Source organism: Centroberyx gerrardi, chromosome 8 (genome assembly GCF_048128805.1).
Source record: "Centroberyx gerrardi isolate f3 chromosome 8, fCenGer3.hap1.cur.20231027, whole genome shotgun sequence".
Lineage (NCBI taxonomy): Eukaryota > Metazoa > Chordata > Actinopteri > Beryciformes > Berycidae > Centroberyx > Centroberyx gerrardi.
In genome coordinates this window covers 21102210-21126387 of record NC_136004.1, presented here as the reverse complement: position 1 = coordinate 21126387, position 24178 = coordinate 21102210, and the positions used below count along the sequence as shown (strand labels likewise).

The 24178-nt window shown below is 43.0% G+C and overlaps 3 protein-coding genes across 3 annotated transcripts; all 3 read left to right on the top strand.

Annotated features, from left to right (window-relative positions):
- The first annotated feature begins 481 nt into the window (after positions 1-481).
- nim1ka (NIM1 serine/threonine protein kinase a) lies at positions 482-6526 on the top strand. The gene is made up of 6 exons (XM_071894820.2): positions 482-614; positions 1229-1633; positions 2411-2523; positions 4198-4319; positions 4473-4619; positions 5768-6526. The coding sequence occupies exons 2-6, from the start codon at positions 1287-1289 to the stop codon at positions 6524-6526; spliced, it is 1488 nt and encodes a 495-aa protein (XP_071750921.2). The 5' UTR covers positions 482-614; positions 1229-1286.
- A 1233-nt stretch (positions 6527-7759) lies between these two features.
- Positions 7760-15589, top strand: creb3l3l (cAMP responsive element binding protein 3-like 3 like). The gene is made up of 10 exons (XM_071894802.2): positions 7760-7890; positions 8911-9051; positions 9560-9959; positions 10691-10803; positions 11053-11145; positions 11449-11555; positions 12977-13045; positions 13173-13257; positions 13455-13548; positions 13892-15589. Exons 2-10 carry the CDS (start codon positions 8911-8913, stop codon positions 14296-14298), a joined length of 1509 nt encoding a protein of 502 aa, XP_071750903.1. The 5' UTR covers positions 7760-7890; the 3' UTR covers positions 14299-15589.
- A 3186-nt stretch (positions 15590-18775) lies between these two features.
- gadd45ga (growth arrest and DNA-damage-inducible, gamma a) lies at positions 18776-20456 on the top strand. Its single transcript, XM_071894780.2, has 4 exons — positions 18776-18895; positions 19012-19113; positions 19233-19443; positions 19598-20456. Exons 1-4 carry the CDS (start codon positions 18843-18845, stop codon positions 19709-19711), a joined length of 480 nt encoding a protein of 159 aa, XP_071750881.1. The 5' UTR covers positions 18776-18842; the 3' UTR covers positions 19712-20456.
- Positions 20457-24178: the final 3722 nt, after the last annotated feature.

The window sequence follows — 24178 nt, the reverse complement described above, 5'->3', positions numbered from 1 at the left end:
GTTATCATATTTAAATGAATGACATTTCTTTTTGTATCTCTCTTGTGCTTCATTTCAGGGTGTCTCGCTAAATGCCCCCTGACCACATCATCTGTCTGACCTCTTCCCTCCCTCCTGCTCCTCCTCCTCCTCCCCTCTCCTGCTCCCCGTCCCTCCTCCTCAACCTGTGGCCTATTTATACCCTGGGGACTCAAAGAGCCCATTAAAGCTCTGCAGAGCTCTGATGTGAGAGCCAACAGTGAGCACATCTCTCATCACACATGGTCCAGCCACTCTCTGGCCTCCACCCCTTTTCTCCAATGGCTACAACCAAGGAAAACTAATGCTGCAACCAGCGGCAATGCTTGAAAGACAAAAAGACTCCTACTTCCCGCTTCAGATGACAAACTGCCCTTGATTTCCCGTTCTGCTGTCTGCAGCTGCAGCAGGTTTTGGAGGATCTAGATGCAGCATGTGCCTGGGTGGATAGATTGGCGGTTCTGTCCTGTTCGGTTGAAATACAGCAAACCACTCATTCACTGAGTTTATTTATTGACTGAGTGATCAAAACAGATATGAGATTTGGAGGAGGATCCTGAAAATATTCACATTCTAAATGGCTGATATATCTGAAGGTAAGTCGATTCTTTTGCTCCACATCATTTTGTTTCGTATCAGCCTTGTTTACACTTTTATGTGGATTATGTGTGTGTGCTCCATCGGTGTGCTGTTCTTGTTCTGTTACCATTGCGTGTGCATAATAATCAGAAAAGGATATAGTATAATTCACACAATGTGAAAGAATAAAACACATTTAGGCGCAGCTCTATAGCTAATAACCATCTCACAACACAGTAAAACCAGATTCACAGTGTTTCATAGTGTATATGACAAGGTATTGTAATTAATGTAAAATGTGAAACAGGGCAAATACTATATGCTTGTAATGAGCTTATAATGCACTTATGATACCGCTCAGTGCAGTTTAAGTAAAGTGTCACCAGATATGTTACTAAAACAGTTGTACTTCTTTATTACCATGTGTCTTTTGTTTTTACTGTCAGGTGAGGTAGATTTCAAAATGTACTTCTATAATAAAGGAGCATGGCTGATCAAAATCCACAGTTTTTACAGAATGCTGTCAAGAAATATGATACCTGAAAAAATGCTGCACGAAAGAAACCACAAGCGGTGGGAAAATTAATGGAGTATTTGCATTTTTGTTCTTCTCTTATTGCACATCCCCAAGTCCTCCATCAATCCCAGCCATGAGCTAAGCCCTCTCCACCCTGGGCGTCCTGTGCAGGATGACTGCTGTCTGCCCCTCCGAGAGCAGTCCCGATGGGGCTGGAGCTGGAGCTGGAGCTGGAGCTGGAGCTGGAGCTGGGGCTGGGGCTGGCACGGCAGGCTCCAGGGGGTCGGGGGCAGCAGGCACCGCTGGGAGCGGCTCGGTTTCTGGGGCCGGGACCTTGGAGTCTGTCGGAGGGTCTGTCGGAGGTTCTGTCGGAGGTACAGCCGGGGGCGTTGGTGGCCACAGGTATGCCCGCTGGAGCCGCCAGGACAGCTCAGACATCAACACAGACGATGAGGGAGCCTCGGTCCGCCGTCTCACTCCGCTGGAAAGACTGAACCTGGATATGTGCCAGGATGAAAGGTAGGGGTTAGTAGGTAGGGGAGTTGGCTTACATTCACTGAAATGAAACATTAATCATCTTTTCATTGATCCTTAGTGGCCATGAATTGTTTTAGTGTGCAGTTTTGTTGCATGCTGCCTTCTTTTTCAGCTAAACATAATCTATATATAATGATTATTAGTGTAGGAAAGTATGTCAACTTTCTCAGGTGATGTGAAAAATATTTAGTCTTATAAAGGGTTGGGGCCATTCATGAATTGAATTGAGAATGCATGGTAAATTCCAATTCAATTTCTGGAATTTGAATTGCACCCAGCTCTAAGGAAACAGAACTAGAATTGAATTGGAATGACAGGAAACAGAATTGAATTCCATGAAATTCCATGAAATTCCACTTCTAAGAGAGGTTCTCTTGACTTGCTAAACATTATAAATCAAACATTATGAATCAAATATTTTCAATCATAATGTATGTATTATGATTATGTGTTATGCATCACATACCACCTAAAAGGTACCTTTAATATTTTATGATATTCAGTATTGGTAATATATAACACTACGTGTAATCTCAGATATGTGGTAAGAAAAAAACAAAAAAACATGGAATTTCACAGAATTTTATTGAATTAAATTCAGCTTCCTGAAATTCCAATTCAGTTCCAATTCTGTTTCCTGTGGGTTTTTTCAAATTCCAATCCCAATTCTAATTCCTGTTGAACTGGAATTGATGAGTTCATTCATGTATTGACCTCGACCCTGGTCTTATGTATTCTTGTTATGTAATGTGTTCACAGGGTGGTCCGTGAGCTGACAGTGGGCAGAAGAATTGGCTTCTACAAAATCCGAGGGGAGATCGGCTGTGGAAACTTCTCCCATGTCAAGCTGGGAATTCACGCCCTCACCAAGGGTAAGAAACTACATGACATCAAAGAAATTCAACTGTATGTGAAACACCTGCATTACAGCAAATGAAACAATACTATTATTGAATATAATGGGTACTATCAGTGGAGGGTGGCAGTCATACTGAGTATTAGGATACTCTATATCTAGAATCCACATCATTTTTATTGAATGGCCGTCACTTGATTGGAAGTCTACACACATCCATCTTGAAAGATAAAAATCCTAGGTAAGCTCCCACTCTTTCTCTACTCTGGCTCTTTCTTTGATTTAATGATAGTTTGGCTGATGAGCTGTTTTCATCAATGGGCTGCAACGCTAACAAGCGTGTCCTTATATAGCAGTTCACTAACAAGGCAGTGTGGGCCTGGCCAGGGGGCTGATTCAGCCACAAAGAGACAGACTGTCTGCTGCCCTTGAACAGATGGATTGATTAGAGATCTCCAGTTTCCCTAGCGACGGCTAAAATTGCTGCATGCCTCATCAAAGGCTAAAGAGAGAGACGAGAATGAATGTGTAACTGTGTGCGTGTCCGTCCTATGTGTCTGTTGTTGTGTGCATGTCTGTGTGTGTGTGTGCCGATCTGTGTGTGCGCACATGCAATAAGTGTCTATGTACATGTGGGTGGTATCGCTTGATCCCCCAAAAACAATATGAGCTCCGATGCATTTTGAATGCACGACTGAAAGCTGTGGCACAGCTGAAAGGAAGCCTAATACCAGCCTGAATAATGCATACTGAAGCACAATTAGATATCTCAACACCATTTTGCCACTTAAGAACTTTTCTGTATTCAGTTACCGAGGGTCTATTTTATTTCTCTGTATCAATCATTTAAAGGAATACAGTCATGATATCAGTTGTTTAAATTTGATATTTGTGAAGTATTTTGATCTTTATTGACTGTAAATTTACGTGCATCTTGCAATCTGCCCCACATTTTGCTCCCAAAAGCTTTTTTACAGGTAATGAGTTTACTTTGATTCCTGGACAATGAAGCCAGCCAGGCACAGTATGTTCCTTTCGTATTCAATCTTCACTCTCAATTTACCGTCTGTCATTTCTGCTCAGCCTTGAAGTCATCGCAGTTTGACAGAGGAAAGTAATGTTCCTTCATTGGAAAAAGTAATGTTCCTGTTAAAATAGGAATAATAGTGACAATTGACCCCCTGAGAGAACATAATCAAGAAAATTGGTTTCTGAGGACAGCTAATCCTCAATCAAATTATCCAGACCGGAGCATCGGGCCTTGTTGCCTCAGGGCCGATGTTGTGTATTCTAGCAAGAACCAGACAAAGACATTATTTTGAAATACTGGGTTAATTAAAATCCACTGATGCTTTATATCCTCTAGCTACTTAAAACTGTTATGTAACACATCTAACACATCGTTTATCCAATAGGTGAAGTTATTTAGTGATGATGTACAATGATACACAATGGAATTATTTAGATCCAGTTACAAAATAGTCCATTTTTTTGTTTGTTTTGTTTTCCCTTCCATATTAAGCTATACCAGATATCCGATTTCTGTTTTAACAAAGTAAAGTATTTCTCTGCAGACTTGGGTTTTGAGTCATCCATTCAACTGATTGTTCTCCAGCAATCTGTCCATAATTCTAGGTTTTGTGTGTCACTGATCATTGACCTTCTCCTGTCTTCTCCTCTCCATCACCAGACAAAGTGGCCATAAAGATCCTAGACAAGACCAAGCTGGATCAGAAGACCCAGAGGCTGCTGTCCAGAGAGATCTCCAGCATGGAGAAACTGCACCATCCCAACATCATACGCCTCTACGAGGTTTGACTCACACACTCTCTCTCTCTCTCTCCTGCTCATGTGTGTATGACCTTTATCTGATCCCAAGGGGTTTTCTTAATGATCACTACATCCGGTCCTGCTTTCTTAGTGATGCTCTCTGATGTTCTGGTCATTAATGTTCCTCCTCTTCAGGTGGTGGAGACGCTGACGCGGTTACACCTGGTGATGGAGTACGCAGGCGGAGGGGAGCTCTACACTAAGATTACTACCGAGGGGAAACTCTCCGACATTGACAGCAAGATCGTCTTCTCCCAGATCCTCTCTGCTGTCAAGCACATGGTCAGCTCCTGCACCGCATATAATTTCATATTCGGGAGGCAAAAAGTCTGTGCACGTTTCATTGTATTGTGTCTCAAAATAATAGAAAACAAAGTCTCAGTCTAATCTACAGGTAACCTGTGTAGGATATTGTCAAATACTTGTGATATTGACCATAGCTTGTGCTATATACAGAATGTATTTTATTCTTATCTCGATCCTATTCTCTGCTGCTGAAACGACCCAATTTCACTGCGGGGGATGATTAAAGTTTTATCTAATCATCTAATCTAATTTATCTAATCTGCTGCTTTATGTCAGCATACATTACCCTCTCCATTGCTTTTGGTCCATAACCTATGAAACTTTTATTTAACCAGAATGTTTACTATTCACGCCTTGGGCAAGCTCGCTACATTTACATCACATTTACATTTTAGCCATTCAGCTGACGCTCGACGCTCTTATTAAGAGCGGCTTACAATGAGTACTTCAGTAGAATCTGTGACAGTGAGCAGTGCAAGAGCCAGACCCACAGCGCCCTGACAATAGATGAAGTAAAATATTCCTGTGACCCTAGAATGGTCGGGTATGAGAGAGAGGTGTTATGAAAGGAAATAAGAGCTGTGGAGAGAGGTAGTAAGGAGGTAGGCTAGTAGGTAATCGTTTTTACAGAGTTAGCCACTAAGCAGCTCAACAGGGCAACTCAACAATACATGTTCAGGGAAGGAATTGCATGTCTGGTGAGGATTTAATCCGTCAACCTTGCAGTCACAAGCTTGCGTCTCTAATCATTAAGCTAATGCTGCCAATTTACCAGTATGCTCTCCACCAGAAGGTATCACTGTATCACAAACCCAAGAACTCACACATTTGGCCAAATTAAAGCAGGAAGCAGATCATTAGAGCTCCTGCTTGTAATAGCAATAATCATGTTTTTCTGATAGCTCAGAATTTTTCATCATAACAAAATTCACAGCAAAATATTGATGACAAAGTCCTATGTGTAGCATCTTAAAATCCTGATATATCAAATGATGCATGCCTTACTTATATTTAGGGTTCTCTCAATGTCATCACATCCAGGATAATCTCTGTGGTCAGTTAAATCACATGAGTAAGCAAAAGCTGGTGCTTACATAAAGACATTTCTCATTGTTCTTCCACAGCATGACAACAACATCATCCACCGCGACCTGAAGGCGGAGAACGTCTTCTACACCTGCAGCACCTGCATCAAGGTGGGCGACTTTGGCTTCAGCACGCTGAGCCGCCGTGACGAGACGCTCAACACGTTCTGCGGCTCCCCGCCTTACGCCGCGCCTGAGCTCTTCCGGGACGAGCATTACCTGGGCGTGTTTGTGGACATCTGGGCCCTGGGGGTGATGCTGTTCTTCATGGTGACTGGCACCATGCCGTTCAGGGCGGACACCGTGGCCAAGCTGAAGCGCTGCATCCTGGAGGGGGCCTACGTTCTGCCCTCCTGGGTGCCGCAGCCGTGCCAGAGGCTGATCAGGGGGATCCTGCAGCCGCTGCCGTCGGACCGCTGTAGCGTGGAGCAGATGATGGGGTGCGAGTGGCTGCTGCCTGTGGACTTCCCGCGGGCCATGGATCCCTTCAAACTAGACCCGTCCCACCTGGTGGAGAGCACGCCGTCTGAGCTGGAGGAGGATGAGGTGGAGGTAAAAGGGGCGCTGGAGACGCTAGGAATCACCTCAGAGCACATCCTCAACAACCAGGGTAAAGACTGCAGGAGCTCCATCACAGGAGTCTACAGGATCCTGCTGCACCGCGCTCACAAGAGACGGGCCGTAGACAGCATGCCCGTGGTCACGCATGTAGTCGGGACAAGCGTGACGAGTAAAAAGGAACGTCTAAAGGTGTATCGTAGTTTACGGCACACATCCAAACTCTGTGTGATTCTGTGACAAATACCTCTGCCCTCGCTGGAAATAAATAGACATTATAGTCCAAGATGAGATTGCATGGATTGAGCCAGATTTCATTATTGGAAGTAAAAAAAAGTACTTTTTAGTCCAGCAGTAAGTTGAAATCATGGTATGTGAAGCCAATCACCTCTTGAAGGCTGGATGTACTTATTTTAGTATTTTTCTTCTACTAAATTAAATCAGTCTCTGTGAGAATGTTGCTGCCAGCGGATCATAATTGTCTCCTCTTTTGACATGGACTTGGACTTGTAATCCTCTTATGAGATTTGGATAAGTCGTGAAATGTAAATTAAGTTATTAATGTAAACACATAGGCTGTTATGATGACTAGATGACATATACAACCTCATTTGTGGGTCATGTAGGCCAGACACCTAGCCCACTACGTTCTATGCTCAGTAAAACACCAACAAAGCCTATGAAGTATCAATGTAGCGCAAATTCCCATTATTATGCTGAGGCGATAATAACAAGGTGATCAAACATGAAGTCAAGACATGAACTTCTGTGTCTTTAATGTTTAATTGCACTTTTCTCAGATGCCTTTTCTTTTCTATTGTGTTATGATGTCACACAGGCTGGTTTCATCTCATGCTTAATATATATCATTATATGAATCAATGTACCACAGAGATATTACCATCTTATCTGATGTATCTCTATGAGATGTTCCTGCTGCTAGATTGGTTGTCCCTGTCCTGGGTCAGCAATGCTGAATGACCCTTATTTTTCCCTGGTCTGAAAAAGCCAATAAAGCTATCAATACCAACCACCAAAATTAACAATTGTTGATGTGGCAAATCAGTTTTGAGCAGACTCAGACTATTTTGTTGTGAGTTCTAACTCTGTAATTGGGCTTATGTTATCATCTGATGCCATATAGGCTACATGCTCGTGTACTGATTAAAACCAATGAAATTGAAACATATCAGTCTTTGTTTTTATAAAATAATTCTACACATAGGTTATGCTTTAGTGTGTGTGTGTGTGTGTGTGTGTGTGTGTAGTGTGGCTATATTTCAGAGATGTCTATTAAAAAAAAGAAATAAAAATGTTAACAAGAACAAGTGCAACCACACTGACATATTGCAAGCAACTACTCACTGCATTGTGTCAGTACATCTTACTATACTACATTTCCCAGAAGGACCATTGAAGACTACGCACGCATATCCGGCTTTACGTGATGACGCAAATTTTGCCTTGTTGGAAGGTGATTTCACGAGGAAGACGTTTGACCGGAGACGGTAGTATAGGAGCGATAGCAGAAACGCTGAGCAGAGAAACCCAGAGCCATCCGGATACACTCAGTTGAATGGTATTTTATCTGCTGTCATCGAACGGTAAGAAAATGAATATAGACATTAGCTGTGTCTATTCTTTTTTATTCTGTCTGTCACCGACGACCACGCCCTCTCGGTTAATAAAAGCTCATGATATGTTCATGCAGCTAACGTTAGCTGACTTGCTAATGCTGGTTACATATTTCCTTCTCTCTGCCCTCGCACTGAACAATGCAATTACATTTTCCACTCTGTTATAATCAATCGTTTATTAATCATACTGTAACATGCCCACTGCTAGGCAACGTCAACGATAAGTAGGTCATGTTGGAAAGTGTATTCTCTCTGCAAGACAATAACGTTACACACACCCTGCACTCGGACTCTGCTTTTCACATTTGGTTAATAGTGAATACAAAGGAGAAATTTGTGGTTGACTCGCATTAATGATCATGCAGCTTATTTTGTTTTGACACTTGATAGAGAGAGTGTGTGTAGTCGATTCTCGTGACAATGGCATGTGGGAGGGGGGGCGGATCCTAGCAGAAGATGAGGTCATGATGGGAGGCTGGCGATGATGCAATACCAAGCTGTTTACATGGCAGTTAAGCAGTCGTGTTATAGTGTGACCCAACCGGATCTAACCTCTCATACTCAGGATACTACCATACCAAGATGACTTATGCCTCCGTGGCAGTCCCATTAGGTATTCATGTAACTGTAAGATGATTCTTGTTAGTTTTTTTTTTCTTTTTTCTTAAAAAAAAAATTGGAGAAGGAGCAGACCTACATTTCACTGAACATGGACCATGTTACTATGTCACATGACTGCACATCAGACTTGCTCCTTCATGGCAGTAGTGCAGGGCGAGCTACAGAGCAGCACCCCTGGGATCAGTGTCTTGCTCAGAGACACTTCTGAAGGATGGTCTCCCTATATCCAGTATGTCACCCTGTTGCCCTGTAATACTAGACACAGGGATGAATGACTTATCACATTATTATTATAATTATTATTATCATCACAATAAGTAAATTTAACTCACACATTGTGGCCTGTATGTCCCTGTGTTCCCGCAGATGTCAGTGACCGAGGACCTCCCAGACATGGATGGAGCAGACCTGTTAGGGCTCCTGTTCCAGGATGGAGTGGACGGGACCACTGAGCCCTTCTTCCCTGATGGGAAAGGGCTCATCGAGGACTGGCTGTCTGAACAGGATGTAAGACTTTCAGATGCCCAAGTTTTGCCTTATATTAATGACAACATATAGAATACCTTCCTCGACAGTCAAAGTCTGCCAAAGAAAAATACATTTAGGATTCATTGATGAATTTGGTCAGATTGCTGCTAGCCAAGACAATATCTGACCATATTGTTTGTTTTTACTATCAAATGACTCAAACTGCCACTACTGTGTCTTTTCAGATTGCTAAATTACTTTCTCTCTATAATCTTAGACGAAAAGCTCTGATTTGAGACCAGTTTTGCCTCACTAGTTCATATGGCCATGTGACTAAGAACAATAGTTGTAATAATAACTACTACTCTAAAACAGAGTTTACAAACTGCTTTACAATCAAGAGTACAAGAGTAGGTGCCCTGTCGGTTTTAGTTTTAAGTCTAGATTTCGGAATAAACAGTAGGCCAGGTTGCAACTTAAAGAATATGGGCCTGATGACTTGCCTACTTAGTGTGTCAGATGACTGTAACGCTTTATTTTTCCCCAGATGCTGACAGGTGTGGATACTGAGGACTTTCTGTCCAGCTTGCTAGAGGGAGACGACAACATGGCTGCCATCTGCCCCTCCCACTCTCCCCTGGGCAGCGACAGCGGCATCTCCGACGACAGCAGCACCGGCGGCGGGGTTGGAAACAACAACCGTCTGGGATGCCCGAGCCCCCAGAGCAGTGATACCGACCTGGTGCCCAGCCCCAGCTACTCCCAGCCCAGCCCGGTGTACTCGGACCCGGCCCTGGTCCCAGGAGAGCTGCAGGCAGAGAGCCCAGAAGCCTTTGCAGTTCAGACGGATCACAGCTACTCTCTGCTGCAGGGCGGTGGGACGGACCTGGATGTCCTGCAGAGCGTGAGGGCAGAGAAGCCAGATATGGATGTCTTCATCGATTTGGGTATGTGTGGGGGGCGCCGTTCAAGATCTCTTGTAATTTGTCGGCTGAATAGGCTTCATTGAATATTTTATAACTTACCCCCTCCACTCCTTGAGGTAGGCTAAACACTGAAATCCCCTTATATCCCCTTAAATCACATGGATTTGGGATTACTACAAAGTTGGAGGGTGGGATACTGCATACATAAAGGATAAGGCTGGTGTTTTTTAATGCATTGCTTACCATCAACAAATCCTACGAAAATAACAAAATCAACAATGCGTTTGCTCTACTCCCGTTACTTTCTGACTTCCCACGTACCGTTTTTAGCCGTCAACCCGGAAGTCATTGGCTCCAATTGTAAGCTAAAAACCTTGAAATACAGCTCACAAAGACATAGTTTCCATTTTAAAAATCGCTAACTGTTACCTCGAAAAGTCAGGCTGTTGTAGTTATTACCAAATCAAATTCAAATGGGAACAAATTCTTCATTACGCCGGGGACTATTTTCGGTGCTACGGAACTACTTTCCTGAGATCGCAAAGTGTTTATTAAGTTGTTTGAGGAAAAAGTCGGCTGAACAAAGGCAAACAATTGCTGATTTTGTTATTTTCATAGAATTTGTTGACGGTAAGCAATGCATTAAAAAACACCGGCCTTATCCTTTAAGCAACAGATGGGGAAACTCCCTGTCAGATCAGAATGTTAGACTTGAGTTTATTTTAAATATGCATATTTTTCTTGTCTATCAGATGACCTGGAGAGTGAGGAGGCAATGGACGAGGACTTGACTGATGAGCTGCCCTGCACTTTGTCCATAGAGGACTCAACACAGGATTCAACACAGCCCAACACAGCAGAACAGGTTAGTTTTTAACTTGTCATCGATACAATTCTACAAGAAGAAGGTAATGAAGCCTCAAACATTCAGTTTAGTTTGCATCATTAGTGTGCCTGTGTCATGTTTTATTGGTGAGCTGGTTCTTGAACAAAAGAAAATTACATGATGTATGCTGCAACTTTGGCGCCATCTAGTGGCACCATCTTGTGCTCTACTGAATAACCACAAAAATAACAGGTCATTTGAAAAATGTTGTTCCCTTCCTCCCTCCAGTTCCAGTTTAAGGAGATTGTGCTCACTGAGGAGGAGAAGCGGCTTTTGGCGAAAGAGGGAGCAACCATTCCCTCATACATGCCTCTCACAAAGGTAATAATGAGCATAATCACACTACTAACATTATTGTCAAATTTTCATAGTAATTGATATATAATAAACATATTGTTAACAGTATAATACTGGGTAATTTGCAAACTGTGATTATTATAGCACTGGCTAGTTTATGTCTTGTTATGATAGTAAAACCCAATTTTGCTGGATGAATATTAAATAGATCCACATATTTTCAGTCTGGGCCTTTCAGCACTGAGGCACAGCTGCTCAGGACTGTTATATGCACTTCGTCATCTGTCATCTCAACAATCTCATGAAAGCTCTCTCTCTGTGTCGCAGGCAGAGGAGAGGACCCTGAAGAGGGTGAGGAGGAAGATCCGCAACAAGCAGTCTGCTCAGGAGAGCCGCAAGAAGAAGAAGGTGTATGTTGATGGACTGGAAAACAGGTGAGAAAATGAAGTCAAAGTATGTTTGAATGAGAAATTAATTCTCTCTATTAAAACCACCTCATTAAATTAAAGTCTATCACATAGATATAGCCGTTTCTACCTCCGATTTGAAGCAGATGGTCTCACCCACCACAGAACTTTCTATACCCCAGTGTTTACCAGTCCAGCGCTCCTGGGCCCTGCTTGTCATACGTCATTTAATTAATTCAGGCGAATATGATGCCAGCCGTTTCAAATTATCTTGCTTATTTTGCATCCGGCTAACTCGATTCCTCGAATGCAGGTGGCAGATTGATTTGTCAAACGTTGCCATAATTATCTTGGATAATTGCACGCTCACGTTTTGAAATAAAGGAAACATGAGTAGGGAAACGAAACCATGATCAACAGGCATGTGACTGTTACTGTGGTTGAGCAAGAGTTAATAATGGAAGGCTATGAGGGACATGTCTTATCCGAAAACATATCTTTACTATGGAACGTAACACTGTCAAAGTCTCTAAAATGAGAGAGCAATCGTCGCAATAAATTGCAGATAAATTATATGTGGAAGTAGGCTATTTATAATTGCATCTATAGCCCATATTGCATCACTGTAGTTACCTATATACTTAGGTATTTAACTCTTTTCATTGTGGAAATTATTCAAAATGGCAAGATTTTATTTTTCTTGCCTATAATGAGCCCACAGTCTATGATCCTTTTTGCTTCCATTCTCAGAGTCAGTGGCACAGGCCCAAAGAGGACATGGAAACAAATCCAAAAAATTTGATTTGTTCCCAAAAATATTCTTAAAACTGATAAACTGTAAACTGGATTAAACCTGTATCTTTCAATTACCAAAGAATCTTGGCGATCTCTCAATACACATTCTTTTCTAAAAGTCTGTCTAATCGCACCTTGATCTGTTGGCACTAATCTAAGGAAAGGTGAATCAGTGTCTGGAAATGAGTTCACGGATGGGATAAGCTTAAAAAGCCATGGTCATAATCCAGCTAACTCTGGCTAAACCTGGCTTTTTGCAGGGTTTGACTGTAAGGGGCTGTTGCTCTGGTTACAAGTTGGACTAAATTTTAAGCTTGCTTCAAGGAACAGAAAATCCCAACTTGCATCAAATTGTCAACAGCCTTGTCCAGGTAACTCTGTTAACCACGTATGAGGAACGCGGTCCTGGTGAAACAGCAAGCTGGCTAGCTACACTAACAAGCTGTCAAGCATATGTGCTCGCACTGCAAGTAGAACCTAAATAACCTCAATAATTTGCTGCCCTAGATCCCTGTGATTAGTTGAGGAAATACAAACCTCTAACCACACAAGGGATGATGTATTTAATGTAATTTATGTTACAAATTGGCTAATGACCTCAAATGTTTGAATGAAAATACTTGTGGATTTACATGATGTACTACCTACCGCAGGGTTGCCATCTGCACAGCACACAACCTGGAACTACAGAAGAAAGTCCAGCTGCTGCAGAAACAGAACATGTAAGATGACTAATCTCAGAGATATTTCTTCTGCATTACCATGTAGCAGTACTGCCTAGAAAGTAACTCTGAGTCTGTCATAAACTACAATAAATGTTTATCTTTCTTTTCTTTCTTTCTATTACAGATCCTTGATAGAGCAACTGAAGAAGCTGCAGGCTATGATGAAGTTGTCCACTATGAAGGCCAGCACAACCGGCACTTGTGTTATGGTAGGAGGAATAACACAATATAGCTCAACTTGTTCACTCAATTAACTACTTGATCACTTACTCACTCAAACACACCAACAACTTGCCCACTCACATCTATTCTCATATTCAGTGTGAAGTTTCTGATTCTTTGGATCAAGAATTTCCTTTATGCCCCACTGTTTTGTCCTCACTCTCTCCTCACTTTGGCCTTCCAGGTGTTCCTGCTCTCTTTCTGCCTCATTATCTTCCCTTCAGTCAATCCGTTTGGCAGCAGCACAGGACAGAAGGAGCTCTACACACCCTCCACAGGTAAGTTTTGTTATATTTCAGCTTTTCTTGCCTTAGCTTATTTTGATACACATCATTTAGTGGATACTTTATTTTATTATACTACACTGCCCGCCTTCCACCCTCTTGGCATTTTATGAGTAGTTTTGTGCCATACATACAGAGAGGCGAGTCAGGAAAATGAGGAGAAATAAAGATAAAGGACTTTTCAGCTGAATAGCTCTCTTGGCATCTTGCTGTGTGTACTGCAATTTTATATATGTGACTGAGATTTTACGAATTGCTTCTTCAAGGATATGCCTTCGTAGTTTCAGAGTTGGTATAACTGTAACTACATGAAAACATTTGTCCTCCGTTCTTGCAGTCATGTCCAGGACCTTGCGCTCGCTGCCGCCAGATAGCACAGATGCCATATCCTACGTCGACCCTGAAGAGGAAGAGCTTCTCCTGGTGCCCCAGGCCGAGGTGGAGAACGTCAAAGCCATCTTCGCCGGCGGTCAGATGAACCACACGCCAGACTACCAGAGGGTGGAGCAGCCCGACTCGGAAACAGGCGTCAACAGCAACTCCTCAGCGGACTTCCCCAGTCCCGCTCAGGCTGCCGAGATGAAGCCGGGGTCGGCCGGTGGAGTAGGGGGCCTGCAGGAGGGATCCATCGATGCTGTAGTGGCGTCCGCTGTGGCCTATGAGGTCCCAGGATCCAAGGAGAACTGGATCGACCGGAAACCCACGTCTGTCATATTACAGCAGCACCGCTCAGATGAGATGTAGGAGACGTGGATGGATACAACCACCAGAGGGAGCCATATTCCCAATGGTTTTAGGTGCCAGAGGGAAGCTTAAACTTGCAAAAGGAGGAAGGGAAAATAATTGTCAAGAAGTATGATCAAGTCTGTCTGTCCCTACTTCTCCCCTGTAACCGTCTTCTGACATACTACTGTTCCTTTGTAAGCACTTTGTTCTGATTTCCCTGTTTCAGTGATCAAAAAGGACTTGTGAGATTTCCATGTGTAGGCAGTGTTACCTAATCAATGAAGAGCAGGACATTGCAGAGATAACATACAGGACAGTATGTTTCATTTTGCAGAGACCAAACTGTAAAAAGTGGTGCTGCATAATCATATTACTTAATGGCATTAACGGTGCCCCGGCACCACCAGGCCACCAAATTCCAGGGAGAGTTTTGTTTGACTGTAGTCTCTACCCGTCTTTGATTTTCTCCAGCAGGTCCAGATGTTAATGTGCCTTGCTGATGAATGACCTCGCTCTCCCATAGTGAATAATTCTGGAAAAAAAAAGTAGTCGAATAGTTTGCACAGTCAGCCAGCAGCATCCATAGCATAGTACAGTATAGAATGCTTTATTCTCATTATGCTTGATCAAAGTGGTGGTTTGACCGCTGCGCTGCTTTAGCCATTGCAGGACATTTGGCCATTTAGAAGACTTGTAAAGTTTGTTAGTACTTCCCTTGTAACAAGGGTATTCATGCTCCTTTTCATTTTGGAATGTTTTGATTTTTTATGTTGTATAGTAAAGCAAGAAAAAATTATGTCTGCAGAATATAGAATGACACACTTTACCATTGACTTTGCCATCGTTAATTGACCCCAATCTATCCTTATCTGTTCTTTTACAACATTCGGGAACAGTCGTTACCCTTCGACAACTTGTCTGAAATACCTCTTGACACCTGTGTCAAGAGGTGTCAAGGGGTTTCATATATTTGCTCGGTAAACTCTGTTGCAGTAAAATATACTCAAAAATGTAATGACCTGTTTTGTCAGTGAGGCATTTTTGTTATTTTTGTGTATTTCTTATGATACTATCAGTGCTAGATGGTATCTAAATGGTATTGGAACTGCCTTTTGTTATGATTGACCGTTCATGAGATTTTAAATGTTGATCATGTTAAAAAAAAATGCACTGACATTTGACATAGTCCAATAATGAAATGTAAATAAGCTCAAATGATTGTAGCTCTTCCGTACATTTGAACTCTTTATGTATGTATGTATGTATAAGACTTGTCTCTGAATATCTATAATAATAATAACAATAAACCTTTTTATATATCAAAATGACCACTTGACTTTTCCCTTGGTCAAAGGTATTCATGAACAAAGGTAAAAGAAAACCTGAACACCAAATCTTGGTCACAATAAATATTTGTGCCATGTTTCGACCCAGTGTGGGTCTTGCATGAAAGAGTCCCACATTACACAACTAAAACGTACTGCAAGAGAGTGTGTGGATATTATTTTGCCTTTGTTCAGTACTTTAGTTCATTTGCCTTTTTTTTTTACTCTGCACCTAAGATAAGTATGTTTTGTTCCTATGCTTTTTTGCTTGCTCAAGGTTACTTCAACAGTAGTTTTGAGGTAAGGGAGAGTGTTTATTTGTTTTTCCCATCCAGATTTTCATAGCTGGTCTGGGATTTTCCCCACTTAGCCATTTTCCCCTCTTAGCCTCACTGCTTACTGCTTCCATTACTGTAAATGCCACATAATTTCAACAGCTTCCAGGCACAAATGCCAATAGATTGATATAGTCTTATTTATCCAACTAGTATATCAGACAGTGCATTGGGTTAATAACACCCCTCTGGGAGATGGGCCTAAAGACCCTAGAGATATAATCATGAAGGTGATATTTCTTTTTTTTTTTTCCAATAATGTGGGTTATTGGGACACCTAATTACGATTCATTTTTAAAGTGGATTCCATATATGCTGCCTTTTCACCCATGAATTCCTGCTTTTGGTTTTGCCCTGGTCACATTCCTGCTTAACTAAATTGCCATGCCAGGCAGATGACAATTGGTCTACATTTAGCAGTATCCTCAGCTTTGGGGAATAACAGCATACGGACTGATGACTCATTAAGTATGGGGTAGGATCGTGAGTCATAAGCTTATTCAACATGTTGAGACTAGTTTTATAGAGGAAAGGTCACTCTCTGTATCACCAGCAGGTGGCAGTGTTAGCCCAAAATCTGACACTGAACGCACAAAGAAGAGGCTCTTTTCTCTGTCAACACTGTGGTCAACTCAGCTCATCAGATAGTGTAGATAGGATGCAAGTGTCAAATAATCAAATAATCAGATCCACTCGCACTCCAGTAAATGTCTAAGTGGTTCACAAATAGGCCTACGCCTCATTTGACTCATCATTCAACAAGAAACCCTGCTAACCTCCCCTCATGCAAAAACCCTATTCATAGGCTAATATTCCTGTAAGGATTTAAAGTGTCTGGACTACTCAGTGGTGACTTTATAGTGATCTCATCTTTCTTTATGGTATTTTTTTTTTAATCTCCCATGGTATAACTATAATGCTTCTATATTATTTTGATTTTTTTTTTTATAGGATTACTCTAGTTCTTTATGTAAGGCTCATTTGTCTAAGTTACATAATACTCCTAGAATAATAAAAATCTAGATCATTTTGCGAAGTGGCAAGCTGTTCATTCAAGACCAATCAACCGGTGCGCAAAACCGCATACAGCCCCATGGCACCTCTGTAGAGAGAATGATGCTGAATGTAAAAACATGCAATCCACTGATAAGAGCCAGTTTAGTTGAAACTGCCCGAGAGGAGCGCTGGCCCCGGCACGTGGCGCTTTACAGGAGGGGCCCGCGCATCTGTCGGGCATCTGCCGGAGGGGAGGCCCCTGTATGGACTGGGGTGATAAGAAGTGTGGCGCGCGGGCAGCCCACACACACACACACACACACACACACACACACACACACACACACACGACGCGCGCGCCCCCTCCTCCTCCTCCGTCCCCCTCATGAAAGAACCGGGGGCAGGTGGAGGACGAGTGTATTGTTCTGACACAGAGTCGCTGTTGTCTCGGCAGTGAATCGACACGCGTCAAGAAAGACTGGCAATTATGCAAAGGCTTCGTTTTCAATGGACTAACACAACAGTGGCGTGTGCCGGTCACAAGCTGTTCTGGTCACTCCTCCAAAGATTTGGCCCTGAAGAAAAAATGTTCCCCCTTATTCAGGTCACGGCAGGCTTGCAGATCTCGCTTGCAGCGGGGCAACTCTGTAACTCTCTGGCTAGACTGTAAACACGGCGAGTTTAAATAACAGGCTGTTGGGAAGATCTGGTGCATCCACAATGCGCATGTGTTTACTGTTGAGAGCGATGATGCAAATACAAAGCAAGGCTAGGGATGAGGGGAAGTTTGGCTATATCAGGAGCATTGATTCCCAACATGGGGTTCGGCCGGGGAAGTCCAGCGGTCCTTGAGAGGGTTCCAGGGGGTCCACAGCAAGAGGGGGAACAGTTGAATTTCACTGTTATATCACTAAGCACATTAACAGGAGCTCCGAGGATCTCCCCACTTTTGTTGTCACCCCTATCACCCCACCTACAGTAATAGCCTACCTGGTTATTCCTAATTATGTACGAAATAGAAACACAAATGGAATTCCGGTGGTTCGGAAAGCGTTGGGAAACCCCTGATCTAGATATTTCAATTAGGCTTTATGGTCCCCCGTGGGCGGGTGTGATCAGAGAGATTTGTGTTGGTCTAACTGGTCCCCTGTTTTATAATTGGCATGGGAAAACACCACATGTTGAACAGTATACTGCATAACAATTATATAACCCTCAACTAACACAGGGCAAGAGCAGACTGCTGCAGGGATCATTGTCTCCGGTGGTAAACAAAAAGAAAGGCAAACTCCAGTCGTGATCATCATAAGGCAATCTGCCCGCAATATAAACGAAACATCAATTATATAGTCACAAAAATCACACATTTAAGCTTGTGTCCTCAAAAAACCCTATCTTCATATAACTTTAATAAATGTGATATAGCCTACTATGATGTGTGCCACGAATTTAGGTCAAAAGATGCATGTCAGCCCTGAAAATGTGGGTAAACTCAGTTGTGTAGTGGGTTCACCCTTCACTCCACCCGCCTGACGTGAAATGCAACCTTTGGAAACCCATCACAAACAGGACTTTTAGTTTTTGTACACTGTGGTGATGTTGGATGTTGACAGCAAGGCAAGGGGAGGGGGGGATTTCTTGAAAGGTTGTAATCCTGCCCCACGTGGGCTTGTCTACATGATCACCGTAACTGCCCGGGGACTTTTGCTTTCCTCTCCTCGGCCGCTCTGAGCCAATGGTAGGAGGAAGGAGCGGAAAACACCGCCCCTTGCCGAGAAACTACGCTGCCCCGCTATAAAACCACCCACAGCCTGTTCCGAGCTCAGAATAACGCAACAGCCTACATAGAGGACAGCGCAACCTATTTCTATTCATTGCAAAACCCGATCGCGCTTGGATTACAATTATGACTCTGGAGGAGATCCGCGGACAAGAGAACGCAATGGAAAACGCCGATAGGTAAATATCTTAGACTCGGACACTGCTCTCATTCCAGCCTTTGATTTCACTGCTGTTATTCGTGCTATTTTCACAGTATGTCCAGTCTCCTAATGAAATGTATTTTTCTCTGTTAGGGTGCAAAGTGCAGGCACAGCCTTGGAGGAGCTGCTGGTCGCTGCGAAGAAGCAGGACTACCTGACAGTTGGAGTTTACGAGTCTGCCAAAGTTATGAATGTGTAAGTATTGCAATCCGTGAAATGCTTACGCGTTTATTTACATGGACATTTTTCTAAATCCTCACATGCATGAAGGGAATGTGTTCTGACCGCTCTTGCTTCCCCCCCTGTTCTTACAGTGACCCAGACAGCGTGGCATTCTGCGTCCTCGCCACCGACGAGGAGTACGAGTGTGACATCGCTCTCCAGATCCACTTCACGCTCATCCAGGCTTTCTGCTTCGACAACGACATCAACGTGGTGCGCGTTAACGACATCGAGCGCCTGGCTGATCTGGTCGGCGCGGACGCGACCGGCGAGCCCAAGGACGCGCACTGCATTCTTGTCACGGTACGTCCCGGCCACACACAGTCACGAGCCACTAGTCAGCAGCGCTCCAGTGAATCATGCATGCATCATCACTCCTCTGTCTGCGTTTTCTGCACACGCTGCCTGTCTGTCTGACGCAGGTGTCTAATGGTTATGCCTCTTTTTTTTATTGCAGAGCCCCAGTGCAGACCCGTGGAAAGACCCTGCTTTGGACAAACTGAGTCTGTTCTGCGAAGAGAGCCGCAGTGTGTACGACTGGGTCCCCGCCATCACCCTCCCCGAGCGCTGAAGCAGATGCCCCCCCCCCCCCTTGAAGATGCTTCATATGATGATGATGATGAAGAGAAAGTAAAGGAGCGGAGCCTCAACTGGGGGTTTCAAGCCTTTCTGCCTCCCCTGGCCTGGATTAGGAGGCTGTGGCTGGAGCCCCCCCTTCCCCGCTCCCAGCTCGTTGGTTCTGGATCACCCTGAGGAGGGGTTAAAGTTCAGAGGTCAAGTGTGGACTGGGTCAGGTGTACGTGGACTGGGCCACTTTCAGGACTGAAGGCCTGATGGACACTGATAAGGAGTTGAGTTGGACTCTACTGTGTAGCGTACAGGAGAAGTTGATGAGTGGTGACCCGATAACTGCCCCGAAACCAAAGGCAATGGGGGAACTAAGAGTGGAACGTCAGTGAGAGAGAAGGGCAAGAAATGGACTTCTGAAAGTGTGGAGGTTGGATTGGAGTTCACCAGAAAGGAACAAGGGAGACGTTGGACCTCAAGAGGGAATCTGAAGATGAATAAATGGACTTTTCTTTTCTTTGAGAGATTTCCAGTGCAGCTACCAGGAAGTACTTGGAATAACCAGAGACATTTGCTTGCAAATCCTGATTTGAGCTGCTTCTGTACCTGTGAACGGACACAAGAAGTACATTATTTTCAAGGACTATGATTTTACTTACTTTAAGATATGCAGAAGAAAACAATGCAATATCTATTTTAACTGTACATATTTTTCATGTTTTGTGAATAAATATTTGAAATCAAACTCATTCTCTCTTGTCAGTAAAGTTATTTCTTCTGTGCATTACTGATCGATTTAGCTTCACAGTCAGCCATTGGCACTCACTGAACCCAAGAGTAGTTAAGATGCAGCTACTGCAGCTTCAAGAGACTGGGCAGAGATAGATGATCCAGGAAATGTTGCACATAGACATCAGCCACACCGCAATGCCCATAGTACTAAGAAAAGAGAAAAAAAGTAAAATGTGGGTGACAGAAAGTGAGATCGAATTACTGAAAATGAGAGATGAAACAGAGAGGAAGAGAGAGTAGAGCAGTTGCAACAGAATGATGCTTGTGACATGTGCTCCTTCCAGGCACTGACCTTTTACCGCCCATACACCAGCTGCCTTACGCGACAGCTTGCACAATCGCTAGAGCCAGGAGCAGGGCCGGGGCTGGGGCAGGGGAACTGGGAGGCTGGGGGGTCCTGATGGGGAGAGAGAGAGAGAGAGAGAGAGAGAGAGAGAGAGGGAGCTCTCTTTTGTTTTCAGCGCAGTGGCAGCTGGAACCAGAGAGCTCTGTGGGTCAGTGGGGAGCGTGCTTAGTTGTAGTTTTGTGCATCCAAGTGGAAATGGGAGGTTGTATTCTGTTAGGAAATAATAACACAATTTTGCTGTGCTCCAGAGTGCTGAGTCTGAACTTTACCTATCAGCGATGCATTGTTGGGAAACCATATTGCATACTTGCTTTGCATGCATTGAAAGTTCAGTTTAATAAATAAATCCTGCTGTAGTTTCCAAATTCTTGCACACAAAAGGCAACATTGGGTAATTCACTGCAGAAAGAAATGAAAACTTATGCATGTGTGCGTTTTGTATTCCTACACACACACACACACACACACACACACACACGTGCACACTCTCTCTCTCTCTCTCTCTCTCTCTCTCTCTCTCTCTCTCTTACACACACACACACACACACACACACTGGACTGGAACTGGAGTAGCGTTATTGCAGAACTGGGGTCAGCAAGATTGTGAGTGGCAGGTAAAGGAAGTGCTGTGGTCGACTGTGAGCTGAAACTGACAGTAAAGACCAGCCCACATCAAAGAGACGGGACTTCAGAGGAACTCACCTCACTTTTCTCTGCAACGACTCAGTCTTCCTCCAACCACTGGTCATACACACTCAACTGCTGCACTCACCCTTGTACACACAGGTGCACACAAGCATAAACAGGCATGCACAGGCTTACACAGTCACATGTATATCCACACACACACACACATGCACACACACATACACATACGCATGCACACGCACGCTCACTCCCCCCCCCCCACACACACACACACACTTGTCACATGTATATTCACACACACACATGCACACACATGCACACACACACACACGCTTGTCACATGTATATCCACACACACACACACACATGCACATACCCATACACACACACTGTCCCTTTATGTTAAAACTGATGCCAGTTAATTGCTCAGTGTTCTAAGAACAGAGGAAGCTTTACTCTCGAAGTGGAAAGATGCAAGTCTTTTCATAAAGGGACTTTCCTCGGCCATTAATAACTGCACTGGAAGGCATATGGCAGACTCAGACTTCCCTTAAATGCTAACAAACTATTCATTTTCTTTCCAAGCACTGTCAAAACTATAGATAGCTTGGCATTTAACATTCATAGTCATTTGAGAAAGTGATTTGAGAAACAGCTTGGCTTATGATGACTGTCCTTTCTTGATGGTTGTTGAACTCTGTACTCTGCTATGATTAAATAAAAACTCTGTGGGTGTAGCGAAAGTGAAAAATGCAATATCTTAGAAAAATATCTATAAAAGTCCCAACTACCCCATAAGGCACACCATGCATTATTAAAAAAAATTGTTCATGATGTAAACAATAACAACAGCAAAACGTATTTATAGCATATATTTTCTGCAGCACATCCAATGTTACTGTGACATTTGTCTATGCAGGTCAGCTTCTTGTCAGGCAGCTTTAACTTCTCCTTTCTACCATGTGAATCCTACCAGCAACAACAGCAGTGGCAATCATGTCCGATCTTGACCCATTTTTGTACAGAAAAGGCAACATTTCAGTCATGCCCCAGATAGGATAAAAACTAATTTTCTCAAAAATATAAATGTTGAATCTTCCATTATGTGCTTTAGGCATATAGAATAGCTGTAGCTAATTGTAAGGTAGTTACAATTAAGGTTATTGTAAGGTTATTGTTGGTAAATCCTTGACCTATTTTGTATAAAAGGTATATTGATGGCGTCTGTGATATATCAGATTCTCTTTGTGCCGTCTAAAGCCACATCTCTCCAGGTGTCCATCTCTCAAGGGAAAAATACAGTCTCAATTTGAAACCATCATAATATGCAATCTATATATGTAGGTTGAATATGTTGTATGAATGTTTTGTTCAACAGTTTCATGTTGTATCATAATACTTCATGATATGTAATCATCAACAGAAGTCTCAAGACTAAAAGTCATCTATCCATTTATATATAATTTCAACCCTAATTTCCATAGCAGCAACCCGTGTAAGCTCTCTGCAAGACTGAAAAACAACAACATGTCTGTTTTTCTCTCAGTGTTCCTTTCGGCTACAGGTGTATGTGGGCCAACAGAGAACAAAACCACTAAGGCTACAGCTGGAAGGGGCTCATTGCTGCTGCTGCTGTTTGTTTGTAGTTAACAAACGTCTTCTCCTTGTGTTGCCTGCTTCTGCTTTATGCCAAAGCCTGCAGCTACAGACCAGACCGAGACAGACCGACTGTCTGCATGAGCTCCAAGCCAGAGATCCACAGCCACGATAGACTGAGACAAAGAGTGAAAACATCAAGAAAGGGAGGGAGAGAGAGAGTGTGTGTGTGTGTGTGTGAGAGAGAGACCAGACAGATGTGTGCTCTGAGAAAACTTTATTATTTTTTTTTTCATCTGTGGCACAGAAAGATGGTAAACATCAGACAGCAGCCAGCTTACTCCACAGCTCTGTCCAGACTTTTCTTCTTCCTGTCTGGGGGCCTATGGGCAGATTCTCCTGTGCGTGACATATAACCTATACCAAAGAATTCAGTTTATCCTTGATTGACCTGCTATTATAGTCACAAAATACATACAGTGTACACAGGATAGATAGATAGATAGATAGATAGATAGTGTTCCAGGTCATTGTCTGGTGTACAGTAGCAAATCCTTCAGCCCTATTACGTTATCAATCTAACTTTGTTTTGAGTCAATATGCAAAAACAGACTGTGCTTTTGGCAAAAGTTAATTAAAATCAAGGATAGTTGGACATGTAGTTGTACTTTTTTGTACAGTGAAAGCTGAAGATCTCCGAACTATGTGATATTGATAAAATGTATAGCTGTATACCTTGCCTATACAATGTTGAGAGGGAGAAGACAAATGCATAATCTTAATGTTTTGAATGTTTATTTTAGGCCATGAAACCTGTACTATATACTGTATGATCCAACATGGAGTGCACTAAATGTATTATGATCATTACTTACTTTTAAAACTATCTAATGCTTGCTGTTTAACTATCTTAACTTCATTTCAGTTGGTGAAGTGTTACAGTATGTACCTCCATATTCTCACCTGTTAGGGGATCCCAATGATTCCCAGACTCAGGCTTGACTGTAAATGCTAAATGCTTACCAGGGACTTTGGTAGAGTGATACTCTGCCCTTCCCAGAGCCATTACTTTCATGGAGAACTGTGGTC

Bases quoted from the DNA above. Each gene is read 5' to 3' on its own strand.
- gadd45ga (XM_071894780.2), top strand. From the start codon at position 18,843: ATGACTCTGGAGGAGATCCGCGGACAAGAGAACGCAATGGAAAACGCC. The intron at 18,896-19,011 runs GTAAATATCTTA...TTTCTCTGTTAG, and splicing joins GCAATGGAAAACGCCGATAG to GGTGCAAAGTGCAGGCACAG. The intron at 19,114-19,232 runs GTAAGTATTGCA...CTGTTCTTACAG, and splicing joins TCTGCCAAAGTTATGAATGT to TGACCCAGACAGCGTGGCAT.
- creb3l3l (XM_071894802.2), top strand. From the start codon at position 8,911: ATGTCAGTGACCGAGGACCTCCCAGACATGGATGGAGCAGACCTGTTA. The intron at 11,556-12,976 runs GTGAGAAAATGA...TACCTACCGCAG, and splicing joins GTTGATGGACTGGAAAACAG to GGTTGCCATCTGCACAGCAC. The intron at 13,258-13,454 runs GTAGGAGGAATA...TTGGCCTTCCAG, and splicing joins CAACCGGCACTTGTGTTATG to GTGTTCCTGCTCTCTTTCTG.
- nim1ka (XM_071894820.2), top strand. From the start codon at position 1,287: ATGACTGCTGTCTGCCCCTCCGAGAGCAGTCCCGATGGGGCTGGAGCT. The intron at 4,320-4,472 runs GTTTGACTCACA...CCTCCTCTTCAG, and splicing joins ACATCATACGCCTCTACGAG to GTGGTGGAGACGCTGACGCG. The intron at 4,620-5,767 runs GTCAGCTCCTGC...GTTCTTCCACAG, and splicing joins TCTCTGCTGTCAAGCACATG to CATGACAACAACATCATCCA.